This window comes from Nelumbo lutea, chromosome 5 (assembly GCF_056320005.1).
Source record: "Nelumbo lutea isolate HS-2025 chromosome 5, American lotus-T2T, whole genome shotgun sequence".
Lineage (NCBI taxonomy): Eukaryota > Viridiplantae > Streptophyta > Magnoliopsida > Proteales > Nelumbonaceae > Nelumbo > Nelumbo lutea.
This window is the reverse complement of record NC_142688.1, coordinates 26,436,090-26,456,893: the sequence shown is the minus strand read 5'-3', so window position 1 is coordinate 26,456,893 and position 20,804 is coordinate 26,436,090. Positions and strand designations below refer to the sequence as shown.

General features: G+C 36.1%; 2 protein-coding genes across 7 annotated transcripts in view; one reads left to right on the top strand and one right to left on the bottom strand.

Moving 5' to 3' along the window:
* Positions 1–4,510: 4,510 nt before the first annotated feature.
* Positions 4,511–9,062, bottom strand: LOC148851189 (3-oxo-5-alpha-steroid 4-dehydrogenase family protein). 2 transcript variants are annotated; one of them, XM_088945305.1, is made up of 6 exons: positions 8,907–9,062; positions 8,018–8,367; positions 6,285–6,519; positions 5,069–5,167; positions 4,889–4,960; positions 4,511–4,776 (listed from the first exon to the last, which is right to left on the bottom strand). In XM_088945305.1, the coding sequence occupies exons 1-6, from the start codon at positions 9,060–9,062 to the stop codon at positions 4,672–4,674; spliced, it is 1,017 nt and encodes a 338-aa protein (XP_088801431.1). In that variant the 3' UTR covers positions 4,511–4,671. The 2 variants fall into 2 exon arrangements, with proteins under 2 accessions (XP_088801431.1, XP_088801432.1); XM_088945306.1 differs by having other exon boundaries at positions 6,285–6,486.
* Positions 9,063–9,496: 434 nt separating this feature from the next.
* EMB2757 (Transducin/WD40 repeat-like superfamily protein) overlaps positions 9,497–20,804 on the top strand; it is a 29,598-nt gene continuing 18,290 nt past the window's right edge. The window contains exons 1-6 of one of the 5 annotated variants that reach the window (XM_088945301.1): positions 9,594–9,871; positions 10,156–10,276; positions 10,524–10,586; positions 10,700–10,771; positions 10,913–10,969; positions 12,391–12,656. In XM_088945301.1, the coding sequence (XP_088801427.1) occupies positions 10,170–10,276; positions 10,524–10,586; positions 10,700–10,771; positions 10,913–10,969; positions 12,391–12,656 (565 nt within the window). In that variant the 5' untranslated portion in view covers positions 9,594–9,871; positions 10,156–10,169. Of the gene's footprint in view, positions 9,872–10,152; positions 10,277–10,523; positions 10,587–10,618; positions 10,772–10,912; positions 10,970–12,390; positions 12,657–20,804 lie in introns of all 5 variants that reach the window. The other 4 variants (XM_088945302.1, XR_016099356.1, XM_088945303.1 and 1 more) reach the window with 4 other exon arrangements.

The window sequence follows — 20,804 nt, the reverse complement described above, 5'->3', positions numbered from 1 at the left end:
CCTTGCAGATAAATAAGGCTCTGTTTGGACAAATCTTTACTTTTGAGCTTTGGGTTGTGAAAAATAAAATTGAGTAAAAAGTGTTTTAAGTGCTTGGTAGCGGTTGCTTTTAGAAAGATAATAGTTTTTAAACCCCAAAACACAGTGCCTTTGGGAGGGCTGAGCTTAAGATTCAGCAAAGTTGGTTCAGTTGTTTTGGAGGACTTCAGACAAACTATTTAAATAAGCTGAAGTGGACAGTCCTTAAAATGACTGGGTGACGGTTGATTCGGGTTCTCTGTATTTATCACAAAGCAAAGCTTATAGGCTATCCGTGTTGGGACTATCTAGAAGTCAATGTGGCAATGTGATTTAACCCTCCAAAGGGGCAGAAGAATTGGTTCTGACACTTATAATCTAAAATGTTAAAAAGATATTAAGTGTTTGAAATCTGAAAAGAATCATGAATGCTTTTCTATTTTTAGAGTCTATGAATTGTTTGTGTTGGATTAATATCTAAAATTTCCTAAATTACTATTTTACCTTTAAAACATACTATGATAATTTTGAGTTTAAATTTCATTATTTCATATAAATAATTTATTAAATTCAAAATATATATAAAAAATATAAATAATAAAAAATAAAAATATTAAAATAAGAATAAAATTGGAAAATACATATAAATTTATATTGAAAATAAATTATTAAGAGTTAAAATAATAATGAAAATAGTAATAAATTCCATGAAGCAATGAAAAAAATATTTAATAATTATCAATTTATTAAAATATTTAAAATTTTATAAAAAATAAAAAAATAATTAATACAAAAAAAAATTATAAAAAATAAAAACATTAAATATTTAATAAATTTATAAATTAAAAATAAATTTATAATTTGATAATTATTATAAATTATCAAATTGAGATGGCCCGAGTCAGAATTGCCATCTCCATGGAAGGTTTCACTTCTCAGTGGTCCCTAGCGTGATCTCTATGTCCATGTCCTGTTTTTCTAGCTCTCTCAAAATTGAAAAGATAATCCATTAATCCAAAAAATAATCCATCCATCCATGACTTTCAGTTTCAGCTTCTCTCTACCACTCTCGAAACCTTCCTTGTTGCTTCCTTTTCCCTCTCATGAACTCCACAGACACAACCACTAAGCTAGACTAAGAACTTGAGCCGTTCAAATATCCGTTAACTCCCTGGTGTTATCTGACTCCTTGCTGGAAAAGAGAATAGGAGTTGTCGTTGTTGGAGTTGGGCTCACCGGGTTAGCTGCTGCTACTCGGCTCCACTCGGATAATATCCCATTTGTCCTCTTAGAAGCTTCGGACGGAGTTGGTGACCGTGTTAGAACCGACGTTGTCGAGGGATTTATCTTGGATGGAGGGTTTCAGATCTTCATTACTGCATACCTTAAACAAGACCGCTGCCAGCCGACTGAGAACAACGATAGTGGCGGCCGACGGAAAGACAGGAGAGAGAGGGAAATCAAACAGGACCGCTGATTGAGAACGCCGCTGCTGAGAAATCAAAGAGGACCGCCGCTGAATGACTAAAAACAACGGTAGTGGCGGTTGGCGAATATGGTGTTTCTTCGAGTTCTCCGTCGCCATCTCCCTTCGAGTCTTGTCCCTGCACCACCGATGGTTAGGAGTGAAATGAAAAAAAATTGGGTTTAAAAAAGAGACGTCTATTTGAATATTATGAGGGGCATTTAAGACTTTCAAACATATTTGAGTGTGTTCAGTGATGGCCCAAGATTTAAACATTTCAGATTTGAAACTCAAATTCAAATCAATTTTAAGATGAACACCCAAACGCTTCTCGAGTTTAAGAAGTAATGTTATTAGATTTCAAACCTCTTAAAAGCGTTATCAAACTCCACCTTAGTGTAAACTTGATTGCATGGAGTGCAGAATAGCTATTTATCTGGCTGGGTAATTTCTATTTAATTTTTTTGCTTCACAATAGGAAATGACATTCACAATAGGAATGTGAATTGTTACGAGTTCCACATATAAATTAAAGCCATCCTCCTTGGAAACAAATTGCTTCTTAAAACAAACAAAGAAAACACATTCCTACTTGAATGCACATTTTATTTACAAAACAGAAACTAAATTTCTTGTTCAAACATGATTCCATCCACCGTAGTGGGGGGTTGGCAACATAACAACTGTCAAATTAGCAAAATGAATATATTCTTGATGATGTGGCAACTGTTTTTCTTTTGGAAAACAAAACCATACACATTTATAAATACCCCACTATTGATTTGATATCTTGTTTTAGAAATCACATGACATCTGCTTTTCAAATTTTGTTTGCAAGTTCCAAAAAACAAATCAAAACCATTTGGTTTGATAAGAAGTTGGTTCTTAAAACAAACACACATAAAATATGCTTTTGGTTATGTATACATTTTTTTTTTTCAAATTTCATACAAAAATGTCATCTTCAATTTAAGGCCAAGTCTAAGAGTGCTTAAAAATAAGCACTTATTTTGGGCCAGGACCATACAATTAAGTATTTATTGATGATGGAGAAATAAGTCTAGAATAGGTGCTTATTACAATAAGCCCAAACTTCCAGCTTTTTTTTAGTGCTTAAGGTTATATTTGGTTGCAATGCAATTTTATTTGTACTAGTACAAATGCATAACATTGCATGAAAAAAATGCAAATTCTCATTTCATTTTGTTTTAGGTTTTACTTTATTCCTTTTTATATCTTAACTTCATTTGTACTACAGTCAAACAAAATAAGCAAAAAATTGAAATAAAAATAGGCCAGAATTTACACTCAAACATTTATACTGCCATAATTTTGCATCAGTGCAAATTTATTTGCATTGCAACCAAACACAACCCAAACAATAACCACTCGTTCAAATTTCCTTTATCAAAACTGTCCTCATTTATTTTTTAAATTTCCAATCATGCCCTTCGAAGTTAAAAATGTAGGGTTTGAGACATCAGGCTGTCTTCTCCTTTGTCGCCGTAGACAGAAGCCTCTAGGCCCTCTACCACGTACACCCACTAGACTATTGGTCAATTGTTGTAGAGGTACAAGCTTCTACCACGTATACCCAATAGACCAAACATCTCGACCCCGCGAAACCTATTTCTCGAATTCTCTCTCTACGCCTTCCCTCCGACATGTAGTAACTAGCGACGATTCGTTTCGTCACCCTTCACCGAAAAGAAAACCTAAGTTGTGACTTGTGAGGGATTACAAATATTCAAATCGTGTCATTTCAGTCGTGACTTCGAATTACTGGTTGATCTTCTGCGTCCAGATTGCCATATATTTTGAAAATTTAAAGAAAAATAAGACAAAAGAGTCAAAAGTATATTTAAGTGCTTATGAAAGAAAAAGATCACCAATTCCCAAACATGGCCTAAGATTTATAAAGCCTATTTTGATCTATATATTTAATGTCATATTTGTCTTTTTAAACCATATTTTTTATAGTTTCAAAATGTCTTTGAAATCATCAGAATGATGGTTTTTAAAGCAAAAACAAATCTTTTAGTAAAGAAATTATATGATTCATAGAACATCATATTAAATAAATAGATGAAAGCATATTCTTTATACCAGAAATTCAAGAACACTTGTTTTTGTTTCAGCTTTGGAAACAAATTACAAATATATAACCAAGAACATTTCTTCTGCGATTTTTGTTAAGAACTAATTTGTTTTCAAACTAGCTGGTTTTGTTTTGTTTTCGGAAACTTGCAATCAGGGAAAAAAAAAACATTTCACATTGAAGAACACCCCCTTGATGGTTCAAAACCTTGAATTATTTTCGAAATAAAACCAACATGCTTTTGCTTCTCAAAACAAAAAAAAAACACAGTTCAAGAATGTCTTTCATTTTTTTTTGATTTGACAATTTTATAAACAGATGAAAAACATTCATGTTGTAGAACTTCCCCCTTGGTGAAAAACATAACAAATTAATCACAACAGTTCATTTGAATTTGGCATGTTGTTTGGTCAGAGGTGTATAATCATATTAATTTTAATTTCAATATTTTGTGTATAAGAAAAATTGATCTGGTGGTTATTCTCATAGAAGAGCTAAAGGGAGGCTAGAAAGAAAAGAGGCAAATAAGAAATAATCTAGGAACTCAAAGTACGACTGAGGAAATAGCCTTGATAGTGTAGCATGACCAAATAGGATTTGATAATAGCTGATTTAATGTAGTGACCAGTAATTTCAGACCATTGTTGACTGAGACGGTTGAACAGGTGACCTGAATAGCTGAATATATCCCGTTATTTGATGGTTTTGACTTTGGTCAATGAGCTAAGCCTAATTGAACTACCAAACCTGCCACCTGGCCAATTGTCTGGGTGTCAAAAGGTCCAGATTTTGAAACACCGGTAGTGACTGGGGTTTGCTGATTTAAGTTTTTTATCTCCTTCGGTGACACAAATTCCTTTCCCTTCTAATTCTTTTCAGAGTTAGATCCTATACAAAGCATTTCCATAACTTACATAAAGAAAAAAATCGAAAAGACAACCAAATAGAATACTTCCATTAAGCTCAACTGAGATCATTAAAACTTAAAAGAGCCTCTTGCTGGTATTAAGTACATATTGGCTTTATAGCCTCACTAAAGCACATTGAACAATCTAAAGACCATATACAAGCCCTCTAAAGGGGCGCATGTTTAATAAATATAAGGAATAATAGCACGCCTGTTAGGGGGGTAGTTATCAAACTTACGTATATACCACCTTTGTGTTTCTGCCGCTGCAAAGGCAAGATTTGCCACCTATGACACCATTCAATGCAAAAACTTTGGTTTCAGAGAAAAATGAAAGGACAAAAAGTGATACAGAAGTATTCAGAACGAATTTCTGATAAGAGTCAGGGAGGGAAGATACCACAAATCCAAAGAGTAACCAAATTGTAAGGTCTGAACCTCCACTAGCAATCACAAGACCAGCATATATAACCTGCATTACACCAGAGAAGAATTTTGAATATTAACAAACCAGGACAAAAAAGAATGCAAAGCGCTTAAGCATTAGCATGATGAAGCACTTTCCCCAGAAAAATCTTACAATTTCAGCAAGGTAATGTGGACATGAAACAATTTCAAACCAATCACCCTGAGGGATTACATACTCGTCAGTTTGATCTCTTTGTTCTCGCAGTGAACCCTGTTAAACACTTGGAAATTTTGGTAAATGTGCAAAACAAGAAAACAGACTTCCAATTTAGAACTTTACCTCCTCCCCCCAAGAAAAGGGAAAGTCACATTTTAGTGTGATCAGGAATTTAAAAATCTATATTGTGATCAGGAATTTAAAAAGAGAAATTCACCCATGTTTTTGAGGCTCCATCTGGCACTATTAACGATTGATCCCCTGGGTGGTGTTTGTGTGTTTTTATCCAAGGATCTACTATTTTTCTATTTTCTTTAGGTTTTCTTTCTATTTCCTTATTTCCCCCCTATTTCTCTTGATTTACTCATGGAAACATGGATTGACCTGCTGAGTCAGATGGCTGAAAATACGCCATTCATGCATGAATGATAGCTTTAGTATATCTCTTTCAAATAAGAAGTTAATTATGAAAGGACCGTTGGATGAAATGAGATTGAACTTGGTGGATATGTAGGAATCTTTAGCGCTGCCACCTCAGCTGCCATATATTACTGAATTGTATACCAGTTCTGCAGTTTGATCCCGATTCCCTCTTGAAACTCCATCTTTGATAGATCAATAATAAAAAGCTTGTTGTTCAAGCTTTCTATTTCCAAAACAGTTCCAACACCAAAAAATAAATTTAGATAAATCATTACAAACTCAAGATGCATGAGTACAGTTAACAAGAACATATGTGTTACCAGGACATGATTCTAAATGATCAAATAATTCTTATTTTGCCAAGCAAATTAACTGATGGTTCAACACTGACTGGCAGGACATAATTCTTACAAGAGACATTTGGGTCGTTTGGGTGGAGAGGAATGTTAAAATATTTGAAAAAATGCTCAGTCAGAAGAGGTAGTGGTTAGAAAGATACAATGCATGCTTTCTCATGTCTGGGAGTGCATAAATTGTTAAAGGGAATACCTTATAGTCTCACTTTCTGAAAGAGATTCTTTTTGTGTAAAAGGGATTAGGTGATGAGGTGGTCTTTTTGTATATCATTTGTGCACAGTTCCTGGGTAAATGTGGGGCTATTGTAATTTTGTTTTGACACAGCAATACGATACAAAATTACAAATCTTTACTTTGCTCTTTTTCATAAAGAAAAAAAAAAAACACTTACAAGAATTGAATGGCAACGGTGCTGATGAATCCAACCCCAAATAAAAATAGCAGCTCCAATCCACTGAAACCATCCAAGCATTATAAGAGGCTTCATACATCCCCACAAATCAAACTCAATAACTGACATGTTTTGTTGGCCTTTAACAATGAATTCAGCTACTTGATGAGCAGAAAATCTCAACACCTCCAGTGCATACCTACTGCAAAGTGAGAATGGTGCTGCTGTATAAAAACTACCTTCAGAAAAATCAGAAAAGTCAAATGATATGGTTTAGCACATATGTACAAGTTACAGAAATGGTAACAAAAATAAAATATAAAAGCTGATATGGTATTAATCCAAAAATGATCTAGTTTTTTTTATTGATCAAGAAAACAGGAAAAATCTCAATGTCAATATCCATTCCAAAACAAAAATCTAATAATAGGATATTGAGTTTCAATGTTGTATAGCTGGTGATAAAATGAGGGCACCTTCATGCATGCAAAGCCCAAGGCCTGCAAATTCAAAGGTTCTGAATAAAGTTATTACATGTTAAATAGTGATGGCCAGTTTTCAGCCAGTATGGTGGTAAAACTAGAAATGGCTTAGGAAAAATTGCAGTCATATTTTCATAGATATGCATCCCTCAAGCATCATTTTATACAAGGTTTGAGTTATTCACCAGGGTTTAATTACTGTTGTAGCCTTAGGCATTGAGAAAGTTGTTTTTTAACTGCAAACTTTCCTTGTTGCATTTTCTCATCTGAAGGGGCGTCCTTGGGATCTAGGTTGCATCCTATACTTGATTTCTTCCCTTGCAAAAGAGAAGTACTTATGGAAAGAGAGCAAAGAGACTAGTAACCAAAACTATTTCATCCCCATTAAAATAGCACTGATAGCCGAACTCACAAAGTCACAATGGCTGGCACCCAATACAGTTCTCCTCATACAACTCTTCTGGCTAACTCCTGTTGATATTCTATTCATCTTGTTAGTGGTTGTAAGTTTTTATAAGTTTGAGAAGCATTACAATGGTTGCAGATCATCTAGCAACTTTATAAGTTAGTCTTGGATATGTCATCTATACTCTGTTTTTCTCATTATTTGTACAGGATGCATCTGTTTGAGATAATGAACTTTTGTGTCCCAGATTCTGTGAGTTGACAATAATGTTTTTCTCACCAGCAATTTTGATGAATATGACAAGTTCACAATAATAGTAAAACTGCAAGACAAATGAAACAACTCCAAAAGGACACAGCAATTTCTACAAGCCAGACATTGTCCAAAGTACTAAACTAAATTTAAAAAATAAACTATGAAATAAGAAAATGTGAAGGAAATTTTCACAGGCATCAACGGACCAATAAAAAAAAGTATCCCTTGAAACAAAACGAATATAAATCATAGATTTAGCAATTGGTGAATTCAAACGAGCAATTATAATAGAGTTCAACCAGAAGGTATGTAATAAGCTTTTTTGAACATATATAGAAATGCGACACCATTCAAGCTTTAGCAAATGGATACCATGAAATGCATTATTCAGGTCAGCAGGATGTTTGAATTGACTTGCAACGTATGCTAATACATAAACCATACAGATACCATTTTAGTGGAGAAGAAACAATACTTCATATTGGAGATTGTTAAATTATCATATAGTCAAAACCAAAAGTAATTTGTGTATGGAAGAGGAGGTTACAAGAAAAAAAAAAATATAGATTGAGAAATGATCAGGAACTCACAAGATCCCAGTTAGATAGCCAAAAATGTGCATTCGAGCAGAAGGGCTATAGTTAAAAACATGAAGTGTCTCATAAAGGCGTCTCAAGACTTGAATTTCCATCAATAAAAGCAAAAACACAGTCTTCCAAACACTGTATCTATGCTTTACTGTGGTTGAATGAGACTTGTGCATGGAAAAGATATGTGCACCTCCAGTCAAGTAGCTCGCAACTGTTGAGTAATGCAGAGACTCAGAACCCAATGGAACCATCCGACATGCATAGAACCATGTCATAAGTAGCAGGACTGTTGTCCATATTGCAGCCACCACATAAAAATGCAAGAAGAATTTCTGAGGGACAGTAAATTTCTACAGGTCCACAAGATAACAAGTCAGTTGAAACTTGACTAAGCCAATTAGGTTAGTTGGAAGAATAAGCAAATGAACTCAAAAGAATGTGTTGCAGTAGAGTTTTAATGGCACAGTAAACCAAACTTTAGCCCTTTGTTAAATATCTGCTTTTTCTTTGGTGATGAGGATGGGGGCCTCTAATTCATTAAAAAGTAGTCCTAAATTTTGAAAAATTTAGCAAATGCCACTGTAATGAAAATTAAGTTAGCCATGAATCAACAACAATGGAGAAAACTACCTAATAGTAATTCAGTAACATAGATTTTTATTCTTTTCTTCTACCAAAAACAGAGTAATGTCGATATTTTTAGTTCTGCAATTGCCCAATATGGAAGTTTAGAAACTTCAGACACAAAATAGACAAAACTTGAATAGAAAGAGAAGTCTTTACCAAAAAAAAAAAAGAAAGAAAGAGAAGCAAAACAGATTAACAGAATGAGCTTTTCTTCTGATTACCAAAAAAAAGAGCTTTTCTTCTACAGTTCTACTAGACTTACATTTGAAGAAGACTGCATGACCTTCCCTCTTTTCGCGAATCCCAAGATAGCTCCATGAAAAGAACTGAGACGAGAGGAGGGTATGGAAGCAACCAGTATGGGCAATATTCCTGCGATCCATGCTGCTCTGAGCACTAAAGCAAGCCTTAACTCCATGGTTGCAAGAGCTACTGCGATGGAAACAGGAAAGGAGAGAGAGCTTTCAGCTTCAAAACAGAGGTTTCTGGTGGAATCCCTAAATTCTTTAGGTACACGTCTACACGCACACGGCAGTTTCCTTTTTGTTTTGGCTCGAAATAGAAAGAAGTTGCAATTTTTTTTTGTTTTTGTTTTTTGAATTTTCAAGAGCAGCCATTGGGTGGTAGACACCGTTTGGTTCTCGTGAGTTACTGAACGATCAAATAATCGCTCTAAGGAAGGCGACGTGAGCTCGAAGTAATACCAGGCGTGAAGTTTTGGAATTCAGAAGGGAGCTTGTCACTGCGTAATGTGCATTTCTGGAAGCAAAGAAAGAAGGAACAAGGAGACAAGACAATACCTTTCTCTTACCACGGTCTTCTTTTTCTTCTTCCTCTGTTCAGAAGGATCTCGAGACGCAGAGTCCGACAGAGGGAGGATTGGAAGACGCTACCATTGTAACGATAGCAATGCTCTTCGACAAATGAAGGTCTCTGACTAGGATGGGGTCTATTGGATGGCGTTGACTAGATTCCAATCTGACGTTAAATAAATGCTTTCCACTGTCATCTTTACTATACGGTCCAGATACTTGCCTTGGCTTCACCGTCTCTGGAGTCTGATCTCTTTCTCTCTCTCGTACGTGGAGCCATTCAACTAGGAACAAATGAAGCAGAAAGTAGTCAAAGCCGCGCGGCAGCAAAAGCAATATGCCACATTTGACGGTCATTCTAGTTGGACGCAATAAGACGAGTGTCGAGGGTTTTCAGCTCCTATCGCACAATTTCGTAATCTTCGAACTTTACAGAATTCGAACTCTCTTTGGTTTATTTAGAAAATAAGAATGATAGTAGATAACTTGTGTGCGTATAACGCCACTAATCGTGTTTTGCTCTCTACATCCAATTCCGCATAGTAATATTTCCTCACTCGAAGGTTTCCTTCAATGGTTTTGCAAAAATAGCAAACAAGTATTAATTCTACTGCTACCTAGGGTTCTATAACGTACACCCACTCTGGACCTTTTTGTCTGGGCTGGTAATGGTAACGATTCTTCAATGTTTAATAGCAGAGTTGTGATTCAGAATGAATACAAGGCGTCCTCCTCCCGATCCAGTTGCAGTTCTGAGAGGCCATCGTGCTTCTGTAATGGATGTTTGCTTCCATCCAACTAAACCTTTACTGTTTACAGGGTATAGCTATTTACTTGCTTTTTCTTTCTTTTCTTTACTATTTCCTTTTTTCTTCCTGTTGTTATTTATCTATTTCATCATATATAGATAGATAGATAGATAGATAGATACCGGTGAATTTGAAAGTTCCGGATGTGTTTTATCCATTTTTTTTCTTAGTAACCGTAGTACTAAGAAAAAGAAGAAAATATAATGAAGGATATTCGACATTTGAGGGCCTTATTTGAATTGGTGGATGTTTATACAGTGCTACTAATGGTGAGTTGCGGATTTGGGACACAACCCAACACAGGACACTTTCTTCTTCATGGTACAGTCTTTTGATTTCTTTAATTCGCCCAGGTTTCACTTTTGATGTTGAGCCCATGGAGTTCCAAATTTATGCATATCATTGGACAAGTTCTGGTGGAAAATGTATTCCAGGGTGCATACTGCAGCACATGGGATCATTTGCATTGCTACCAGTCCTTTGATTGGAAACAACAAAATTGTCAGGTGCATTTCTTTCCTGTTCATTCATTCTTACCAGGAATTTTAAGATTTTGAATAATCTTGAATATCTCACAAAATTTCAGGCTTCTTTTGACTTTGAATTGAGTTTGATGATTTACTTTTATTTCGTTTAATTGCATGTAGCCAAGGTAGGGATGGAACTGTTAAGTATTGGGATATTGAAGAGGGAGGACTTCTCAGGTAGTTGACCTTATGATTTGTTTGTCCATGTTTTTCTTTTTTTATGAATTTCAAACCTTTTGAATTATTCATGGATGGATTTGTCTGCTAATATTTCTTTGAGTAATTTTCTGTTTGGATGTTGTTGGTATACATGATTAATTGATAATTTGGCCTTTTTTTTTGTTTTTGTATGGTCAGGTTAATGAAGTGACTACTAAATTCCAAAGTTTCCAAGTTTCTTGGCCAATTATATAAATTAGGAAACCTGGGTATGTCAAAAAAGCATGGGAAGCAATCATGTTTTATGAGGCAGACAGGTTCCAGGCACATTGTGGGTTAAGTTCATCCATTTTTGTTTTAGGCTTTCAGCTTATACCTGGAAGGTTCAGTTACCTTTTCTCACAAAAAAGGGTTGAGTTTTGGCCCAGAGATATCCTATTTGTGATGGAACAGATTGTTTCCCTGTTCACATGTGGCATCACATCCCCACAGTATGAGATTTCTGTTATAAATGTACCTTATTTTAACTCATAAGACACACAAACATTTTTGCAGGTCCTAAGGTTGAGAAAAGGGAAAGCAGAAGAAAAGAAAAATGGATAAAAGTTCTTGAGGTTTATATGGGCCTTTTTATGACTTCCACAATTGTCAATAGCCTGCTTTTCACAAATCCATATGAACCCAATCCCATGCCATGGGCTTACAATTACGCTTTACACATATAGGCCCAAGCCTAATGAATCTTGTAGTCGAGCCTGAAGTACGTGAGTTTAGATCCATGCAAGAGAGTCTATCTTGTGATAATTTAACTCAATTGTCCAGCATGAATAGGTGCTACTTAATATGCAAAGGGTTCTCCCCAATCTTTTCATGAGATGGTTTAGATCCTCAAGATTTTCTGGAACTATGTAGGATTTATTTGTTTAGTGCAACTTGTTGTACATTTCAGCCTTAAAACCATTAGCTTTAAACACTCAAAGAGTTATACAGAAAACTAAATAAAGTTGAACTTATTTTCAAAAAAGCCCTTAGCTTTAGAATGTAGCCTAACTTACAACCCTTAAACCCCTTTAATATATATTCAATACCTTACCTTTAGGCTATGTTTGGTTTGGAGGAAAAGGTAAGGAAAGGAAGGGAAAGGTATGAAAACCTATACAAAGTTTGTAAAGGTTTTCTTACCTTTCCCTACTTTTTCCTTCAAACCAAACATAGCTTTAATTCTTAAAAATAATTATCAACTATTTGCATTCTGGTTGAGCATCATACATATAAACTTCTGCATGTAATTTAATGTTAGTTCTGAAATTATAAGTTGCTGTCATCTGGCCTCAAACTTTGGCAGTTTGGCTTTCATTTTTCTTTCTTTCTTCTATTTGTTCCTTCTTTTTTTGCTGTTCTTTTTTTGCTCTAAACTCTTGCACTTTGATTCTTGACAGGACACCTTCAGTTACTATCAAAACAAATTCTTACCATTTCTGCAAACTTTCATTAGTGAAGACACCAAGTCATTGTTTGGTGCAAACCCAAGCTGATATCTCCCCTATTGATGTACCTGTTGAGCAACTAAGTAATAAAGTACTCAAAGAACGTAAGGATGATGATATGGAAGCACGACAAACTTCTAGTGTGGAAGTTCTAGATGGTATTAAAAGTGAAAGTATTGAAGGAGGAGGTCAAACTGAGAGCATTTTTCAAATGAAAGGTTTGTATATTTTGCAAATTATTATCCAAAATTAATGTATATTTGGATGCATTTGTACTTGATGACTTGATCTTTTTTTTTTTTTTTTTTATCAGTAGTGGTTAAAATTTTATTGATGTATTTAAAAGAATGATGTACAGTCATGATTCTACAAAGCACCTTTAAGATTGGGCCAGTATCAGTAACCCACGCCTGTTTATGATTTTTAACTTACAAATTACATACTTCCCTCTTGGAAAGCGTCCCAGCAATATAGTTGATCTATTGATACACTTAGTTTGGCTGATCTTTGAATCCAATTAAATGTTACACTTAGTTTGGCTAGTATAGCTTGCTTGTTTCAGTTGCTTGCCAATGCTTTGATAACCCACTTGTTGCTAATGTTATTCATTTGTTGATTTTTGGGCTGATATCACTTTTTTTTTTCTTTATTTACATAGCACAGTTAGGGAGTTATTGGGCCCAAGGCCCATTGGTTTATGTTTAAGTTAAGAGTGTTTATATAGATTTACAAGTAGCCGACTTACTAAGAGCATACTTGTCTTTGTATTCAGTTTTTATTTGTGAGTATATAAGCTAATGAAAGGGGCAGCCAAACCTAATTTTGGGCTTCTCCCATTATCTTCAATTTCTTTCTTCTTTTCTTCTCTTCTTAAACCTTCTATTCTCTTTCTTTTCTCTTTCTTACACAGATTTTATATCAAAATAGATCTTCTACACTTTTCTACTTGGTATTAGAGCAAGTCCAGAGATTATTTGAGCTGTTTCATCATGCAACCCTAGACCAACCAATTGCATGATGAGGTAAAGAGCTGATAGAAGGCTTTAAGTAAGCTTAGTTTTTGGATTTTTTGGTGGATTTGCAATCCCTTGTAGTTGGCGCTCTAGTTTTTTAGGGTTTCTTGAGGTTTTTTGAAGAGGGGGGTTCAAGTCTAGCCATTTTGGAGGTCTCTGGAGGGAGTGACAACCTTTTCTCTTTCTTCTCCTACTCCCACAGAGAAGGGAATCTTTGGAGGGAGGAGCTTCTAGGGTACCAGGAAGGCCTTTGAGGTTTCTAAAGGAGATGAATCTCTTTCTTTTCATCTCAAATTGATTTCTTGATTTACTCTGGGAGCTATGGAGGGTTATGGAGTTGAAAACAAATTTGTAGGTGAAATGGGACTAGGTGAAGGAGGAGGTACTGGTGATCTCTTCGGGGGCTGAGACCATCACTACAGTCAAGATGGATGGTATAAGCTACTTAGAATGTTCACAATCTACAAATATGACCATTAGAGCTCGTGGGAAATTGGGGAAAGAAACTTGAGAATAACTACTCTCGGTGAGTATAGGAGAACTACATGGTGATGACTTGGCTGTGTAATTCCATGTTACCTTATATAAGAACTTTTTATGGGCTAACACAACTAAGGAGATTTGGGATGGAGTAGCAGAAACTTATTCATAGAATGAGAATGTTGCTAGAGCCTACTGGTTGAGAAACCAGGTGATTGTTACTAGGTAGGGAGATAAGTTTGTTGCCATTTATTTTTCAGCCCTCAAAACCTTATGACAGGAGATAGATCATTTGGAGACTGTGGTTTGGGAAAGTAGCAAAGATGCATCAACTTATCAAAAGTTGGTAGAGAAGAATAGGGTTTTTGAGTTTCTAGTAGGACTTAACCTTGAATATGACATTGCACGACAACATATTCTTTCTTGAGACAGTGTAACTCTCTCTCAGACATATGCCTTTGTGTTTGGAGAAAGGTTTTAAAAGGCTAAAGGTGGAGGCGAGGCAGTTGGATGTAAAAGAGGCAAAGCCTAAGCCTCAAGGCGTTTTGAGGTGTAAGCCTCAAACAAGAAAAAAAGAAAAGAAAAGCTATGCATTTATATTTATTAGAAAAGAAATAAATGAAGGAAAGATAAGTTATTTTTTCTAGATTTACATTACTCGACCCAACCTGAATTTGACATGATTTAGGGACCAAGCTAACAATTTTTTTTTAATTAAAAAAATAATCATATATAGTGCCAAACTTTTTATTTTCTTTTCATTTTATATTTTCTCTAATACTTTTTTCCTTAGGTTGTTTTTTTTTTCATTGTGGTTTAAAAGCATGGAGGTTGGTTTATTCTTTGTATCTCCATTGTTGATAAAAAAATACTTTGTAGTTCTATTGGTTTGTTTTAGACTTTTAATTTTAGCTATATGGTCCATAAAGAAGTTATTTGGATGAGGTAACTTAGAGATGATTTGATAATAGCTGAATATGCTGAATTGAAAAAGGTTATTGCTTTGTCTTTTAGTGAATAAGTTCTTAAGGAGGTTGTGGACTCCTTAATGGCATAAACTAAAATTGGGTAGATTACTTTACCCTTGAAAATTTTATCATTTAATTATTTTAACAACTAAGTTAATACTAACTCCTCTTAATCATATTTTTTCTTTTGAGAAAAGTTAACAATTTTATTGAAGAAATGAGAGGTACACAAGAGTGTGTACAAATACAAGAGAGGGGCGAGTCCCCTGAGAATTACACAGGAGGGCAGGAATCACAGTACAAAGACTCTAGAATAACTCCTAATTTTGCTAGACCATCTGCCATTACATTTAGTTCCCTTGGGATCCAGGTTAGAGAAACATTCAAAGGGGCCAGGAGGTCCCTTGGCTCTGATAGGAAGTGATTAAGTCTCCAAGGTCCAGTTTCCTATTGTTCCAACCATCTTATAGTATTGGTTGAGTCACCTTCAATTGAGAAGCTTTGGATACCCAGTTTGTTGACTAGGTGAATCCCTGTTAGAGCTGCTAACATTTCTGCCTTTGTTGAGTCAGCTATCCCAATCGGACCACTATAAACCCAGCATGTGTGGCCATTCTCATCTCTTAGAATTCCTCCAATGCCGGCAGCTCCGGGGTTACCATAAGCACTCCTCTTAATAATACTCCCCAAAAAAGTCCTTATTTAAGCCTTAGGCCTTGTACATCACAAGGCTAAAGGCTTAAAGGTGTAGGCCTCAAACAACTCAAGGTCTAAGCCTTGGCAATGGAGAGAAAGGCTATAGAGGTCACGCCTTTTTGGTTAGCCTTGCCTTGAGGCTTAGGCCTTTGGCCTCACCTCAATAGCCTTTTAAAACCATGGTCTGGAGAGGAGTGTAGGAGTGTGATGATGAGAAACCCAAGCCTTGAGCAGTCAGCTATGGCTAGCACACTGAAGCCTAAGTCGAGTGGGGATAAGGGTGGAAATGAACCGAGGAAGGATGACAAGAAGGATTAGAGTCATCATGTCAGTGAGAACATTGAGTCAGAGTCGGTGGGTTAGATTATGCTTTAGCATAATCAATTAGGGCATTGTCTTTTGCTTCTTTGTGTTTTTTGTTTCCAAAATTGTTTTAGTTTGTCAGTTTGTCCAACTTAGAGTGTGAGGGTTGCCAAGTTGGAAAGCATTGTAGACATTCCTTTAAAGTAAGAAATAAAAGATGTTCTTTTGTTTTTGATATTGTTCATATTGATGTGTGGGGGCCATACCATATTTCCTCTATGGGTGGACATTGGTACTTTCTTTTGTTTGTTGATGATTATTCTTGACACTCTTGGATATATTTGATTAGATGCCGTGATGAAGTAGTCTTTGGTTTAGCAGTTCCATCAGATTGTGCTGACGCAGTTTGGGGTACGAGTGAAAGTATTTATATCAGATAATTCTAGGGAATACTTTGAAAAAAATCTGGCATCATACCTATTAGAGCATGGAGTAGTCTATCAGAGTAGTTGTACATACACTCCATAACAGAATGGTGTAGCAGAAAGGAAGAACAAACATATTGTGGAAGTAGCAAGAAGCATGATGTTGAGCTCTACAGCTCTAGCTTGTTTTTGGGGCATGCAGTTCTTATAGCAGTTTTTTTTTTTTTTGATTAATCGGGTGCCTTATAGTGTTCTTGGATATAGCACTCCATTCAACCTTTTTCCTGAGGAAGAGATGATCCATATTCCTCTAAGGGTTTTTGGATGTGCTTGCTTTATCTAGGTTCTTGGTCCTCACTACTTAAAACTAGACCCTAAGGCGAAGAAGTGTGTCTTCCTTGGGTATGCTATAAATCAGAAGGGGTATTATTGTTATGGTCCAATCTTCGGGAGTCAGTATGTTACTATGGATGTCACTTTTTTTGAACCCATACATTTTTTCTCTGGGGTTTCTTCTCAGGGGGAGTGTTTTGGGGAAGGAAGTGAGCAATCTATACCACTTCCTGTTCTAGCTCCTTTGTCCACTCCAGTGTCTGACCCACCTACTCCACCCACTTTGCCACTGTCATTGCGTCTTGCCTCTTAGTGTTTTACACAACAATGCCTACAAAATGAAAACACATGGAGGTTGATTCCACAACAGAGGAACCTGTGTCACTCCATATTGGCTGATCGGAGATTCCAGGTTCAATTGACATGGACCCAGGTATGCCTCATGTTCCCTCTGATGGTTTAGTTCCTTTTGGTACTACTACCCCTGCTCCTAACACCATTGCAGATGACCTAGATCTCCATATTGCATTTCGAGAAAGGAAGATGAAGTGTATTGCTCATTGCATCTCATACTATCTTTCTTATAGTGGATTATCTCCTTCCTACCGGGCCTTCCTTTCCTCCCTTGACTCTGTGTCTATACTCAGGAGTGTTAGTGAGGTTCTTTCCAAACCTGAGTGGAAGACAACTATGCAGGAGGAAATGGAAGTATTGATTAAAAATTAGACATGGGAGATTGTGGATTTACCTAATGGCAAGGAGATAATTGGATGTAGATGGGTTATACAATGAAGTCCAATGTTGATGGAAGTATAGAAAGGTACATGGCGAGATTGGTTGCAAAAGGGTGCATTCAGACTTACGGCATAGATTACTTGGAAATTTTTGCACCAGTGGCAAAGATGAGCTTAGTTCGGATTCTTCTATCACAAGTAGCTACATACTCTTGGCCACTCTTCCAATTTGATGTGAAGAATGCTTTAATGGGGACTTGCAAGAGGAGGTGTATATGGATCTTCTAGCTAGCTTCTACAATGATGCAAAAAAAGGAAAGGTATGTAGGTTGAAGAAGTCTTTATATGGTTTGAAGCAATCACCTAGAGCTTGGTTTGATAAGTTTAGAAGTGCATTGGTTGTATTTGGCTATACTCAAACTTAATCTGATCATATCCTTTTTGTTAAAAGGAGGGAGTCATTGGTGTTGGTTTTAATAGTGTATGTTAATATCATTGTAATCATAGAAAACAAATTGAGTGAGATTGATACCTTGAAGAGAAACCTGCATAAAGAGTATGAGATTAAGGATCTTGGGGAGCTTAAATACTTTATGGGCATTTAGGTGGCAAGGTCCAAGCATGGGATCTTTATCTCTTAGAGGAAGTATGTTTTGGACTTACTATAGGAGACAAGCTTAGGGCTAGGGTAGCTGATACACTTATTGATCAGAACCACAAGATAATTGCTTTAGAAAGTGAGTTAGTAAAGGATGTTGGAAGGTATTAGAGTTTGGTGGGCCGGTTGCTATACTTATGTATGACACGACCAGACATCTTTTATGCAGTGAATGGTGAGTCAATGCATGCTTGCCCCACGAGTTCAGCATTGGGAGGCCATTTTCAAGATACTTTTCCTATTGGAAGGGACACCTAGGTAGAGGCATATTGTTTGCTGACCATGGACAGTTGAAGTTAGTGGCTTACACAAATGCTGACCGGGTAGGGTGCCTAGATGACAGGAGATCTATATAAGGAGTTTGCACTCTTGTTGGAGGTAATATAGTTTCACGGAAGAGTAAGAAACAACCAGTTGTAGCACGATCAAGTGTAGAAGCTGAATACAGAGCCGTGACACATGGTGTTTCAGAGCTCCTCTGAGTCCGGTCCTTGTTAGGGGAGATTGGAGTTGAGGCCAAAAAACCTATGATGCTATACTGTGACAATCAAGCAACAATTAACATTGTCCACAACCTAGTTCAGCATGATAGGGCGAAGCATATAGAAGTGGATAGACACTTTATAAAGGAAAAGGTGACATTCGGAGAAGTGTGCATACCATATGTTGCATTTGACTTGCAGCTTGCTGATGTTCTTATAAAAGGTGTTGTAAGAAACAAGTTGGAACATGATCTACACAAGTTGGGAATGTGTGACATCTATTCCCAACTTGAGGGAGAGTGTTGAGTTTTGTGTTGATATCACCTGTTTTTTATTTAGATAGCATAATTAGGGAGTTATTGGGCTCCATTAGTTTATGTTTAAGTTAAGAGTGTTTATTTAGATTTTACAAGTATTCGACTTATTAAGGGCATACTTGTCTTTGTATTCAGTTTTTATTTGTGAGTATATAAGATAATGAAAGGGGTGGCCAGACCTAATTTTTGGCTTCTCCCATTCTCTTCAATTTCTCTCTTCTTTTCTTCTCCGCATAAACCTTCTCTTCTCTTTCTTTTCTCTTTTTTACACAGATTTTATATCAAAACAGATCTTCTACACTTTTCTACTTCATTCTTCCTTATACAAGACATTTTTTAAAAGACAAGGAACTATAACTAAATTATAAAACCAATTTTTAGGTACGGATTAAGAACTTAAGACCCTAGCATGGACTTGTTTGGGCTTATTTCAAGGGGCTCAGTATAAAAGCAGCTTGCAGAATTAGAGTAATGCAATTGTGAAAGAAACAAAGAGATTGGCAGTTTCATGTGATTGGATTATTGAGTGCTTGAATATGTTTTGTATGTTTGTGCATTTTAATCTGAGCTGATAGGATTTTTAAACATTTAGTATATAATTTAAGTATGCATTTTTAATCAATGTTATTTTTAATGTTTTCAATTCTTTTGTTTTTTGTTTTCGATTTTTTGACTTTTTCCCTTTTTTTTATTTTGCACCTCAAATTAACCAACCAACTAGGGGTGATCATGGACCGGGCCGGGCTATGCCTGGGGTTCCGAGCCTGGAACATAAGCCCTAGTGCATGTCTATACGGGCCTGAGTCGGGCCAATGTCACTCATATATAAAACATTACATATCTATATATTAAATGACATAACATGTATATAAACTTATTTTATACATGATATAATCTAAAATATTACATATAATATAAATTTTGCATGTCATGTTATAATATTTATATAAAATATATAATATAATGTAAAATAACATGTATACGTATGTACGCATTATACACAAAATGTGTAAGTTTAAATATATGTGGGCCGGGCTTGAAGTATTAAGCCCAAGCCCCCCCCCCCCCCCCCCCCCCCCCCCGGGGGTCAAGAACCAAGGCAGGGAATCAACTATACATCTTTTATTCCATTGCGCTGTGACTGGTTATTTTGTTTTCCATTTGTATTACTTTTGGCAGTTGGCAGTTAAATGTGCTTGTGCCTAATTTGAAATAGTTCCTCCTGCTTATTAGCAGCTGGTACTAGTCCTACTTCTTGCCTTGGTTTTTGCGTGTGGAAGTTGGTCCTCTGGAGTCCTATTTCTCAGTTTGACATTTGTTGCTGTTTTTTAATGGATTGGTTACATTAAAAGTATTTTCATTGATCATAAAGTGAGATGTGGAAATCATTTACAAGATTTAGGCTAACCTTAGTTACCTAACCCTTTATACATTTACAAGATTATCATCACATCATCACTCCCCAATACAAAGCTTCCCTGTTGACTCCTTGTTTTGCAAGTGAGTCAGCTACAATGTTTGCTGTTCTATCAGTCCAGCTCCAGGCAACATCCTATTCTCTAGCCAGCTGTTTAGCCTTTCTCAATGTATGCCTATATTGCCAACTGCCAGGTGCCTTGAGTCTCCTTTTTAAGCCAACCTATTACTGTCCAGAAATCTCCTTCAACCACAATACTATCCAAACTCATCCTCTTGCACAGCTCTAGTCCTTGAAGTAGTGCCTTCAATTCTGCTGTTATAGGGTCTGCAACTCCTATGGTCCAGAGAAGATTGTAATGAAATCCCCATTTAAATAAGTGTCCATAAACTCATCCTCTTGCACAGCTCCAGCCCTTGAAGTAGTGCCTTCAATTCTGCTGTTATAGGGTCTGCAACTCCTATGGTCCAGAGAAGATTGTAATGAAATCCCCATTTAAATAAGTGTCCATGCATTATTTTTTTTTATCAATGATGAGGT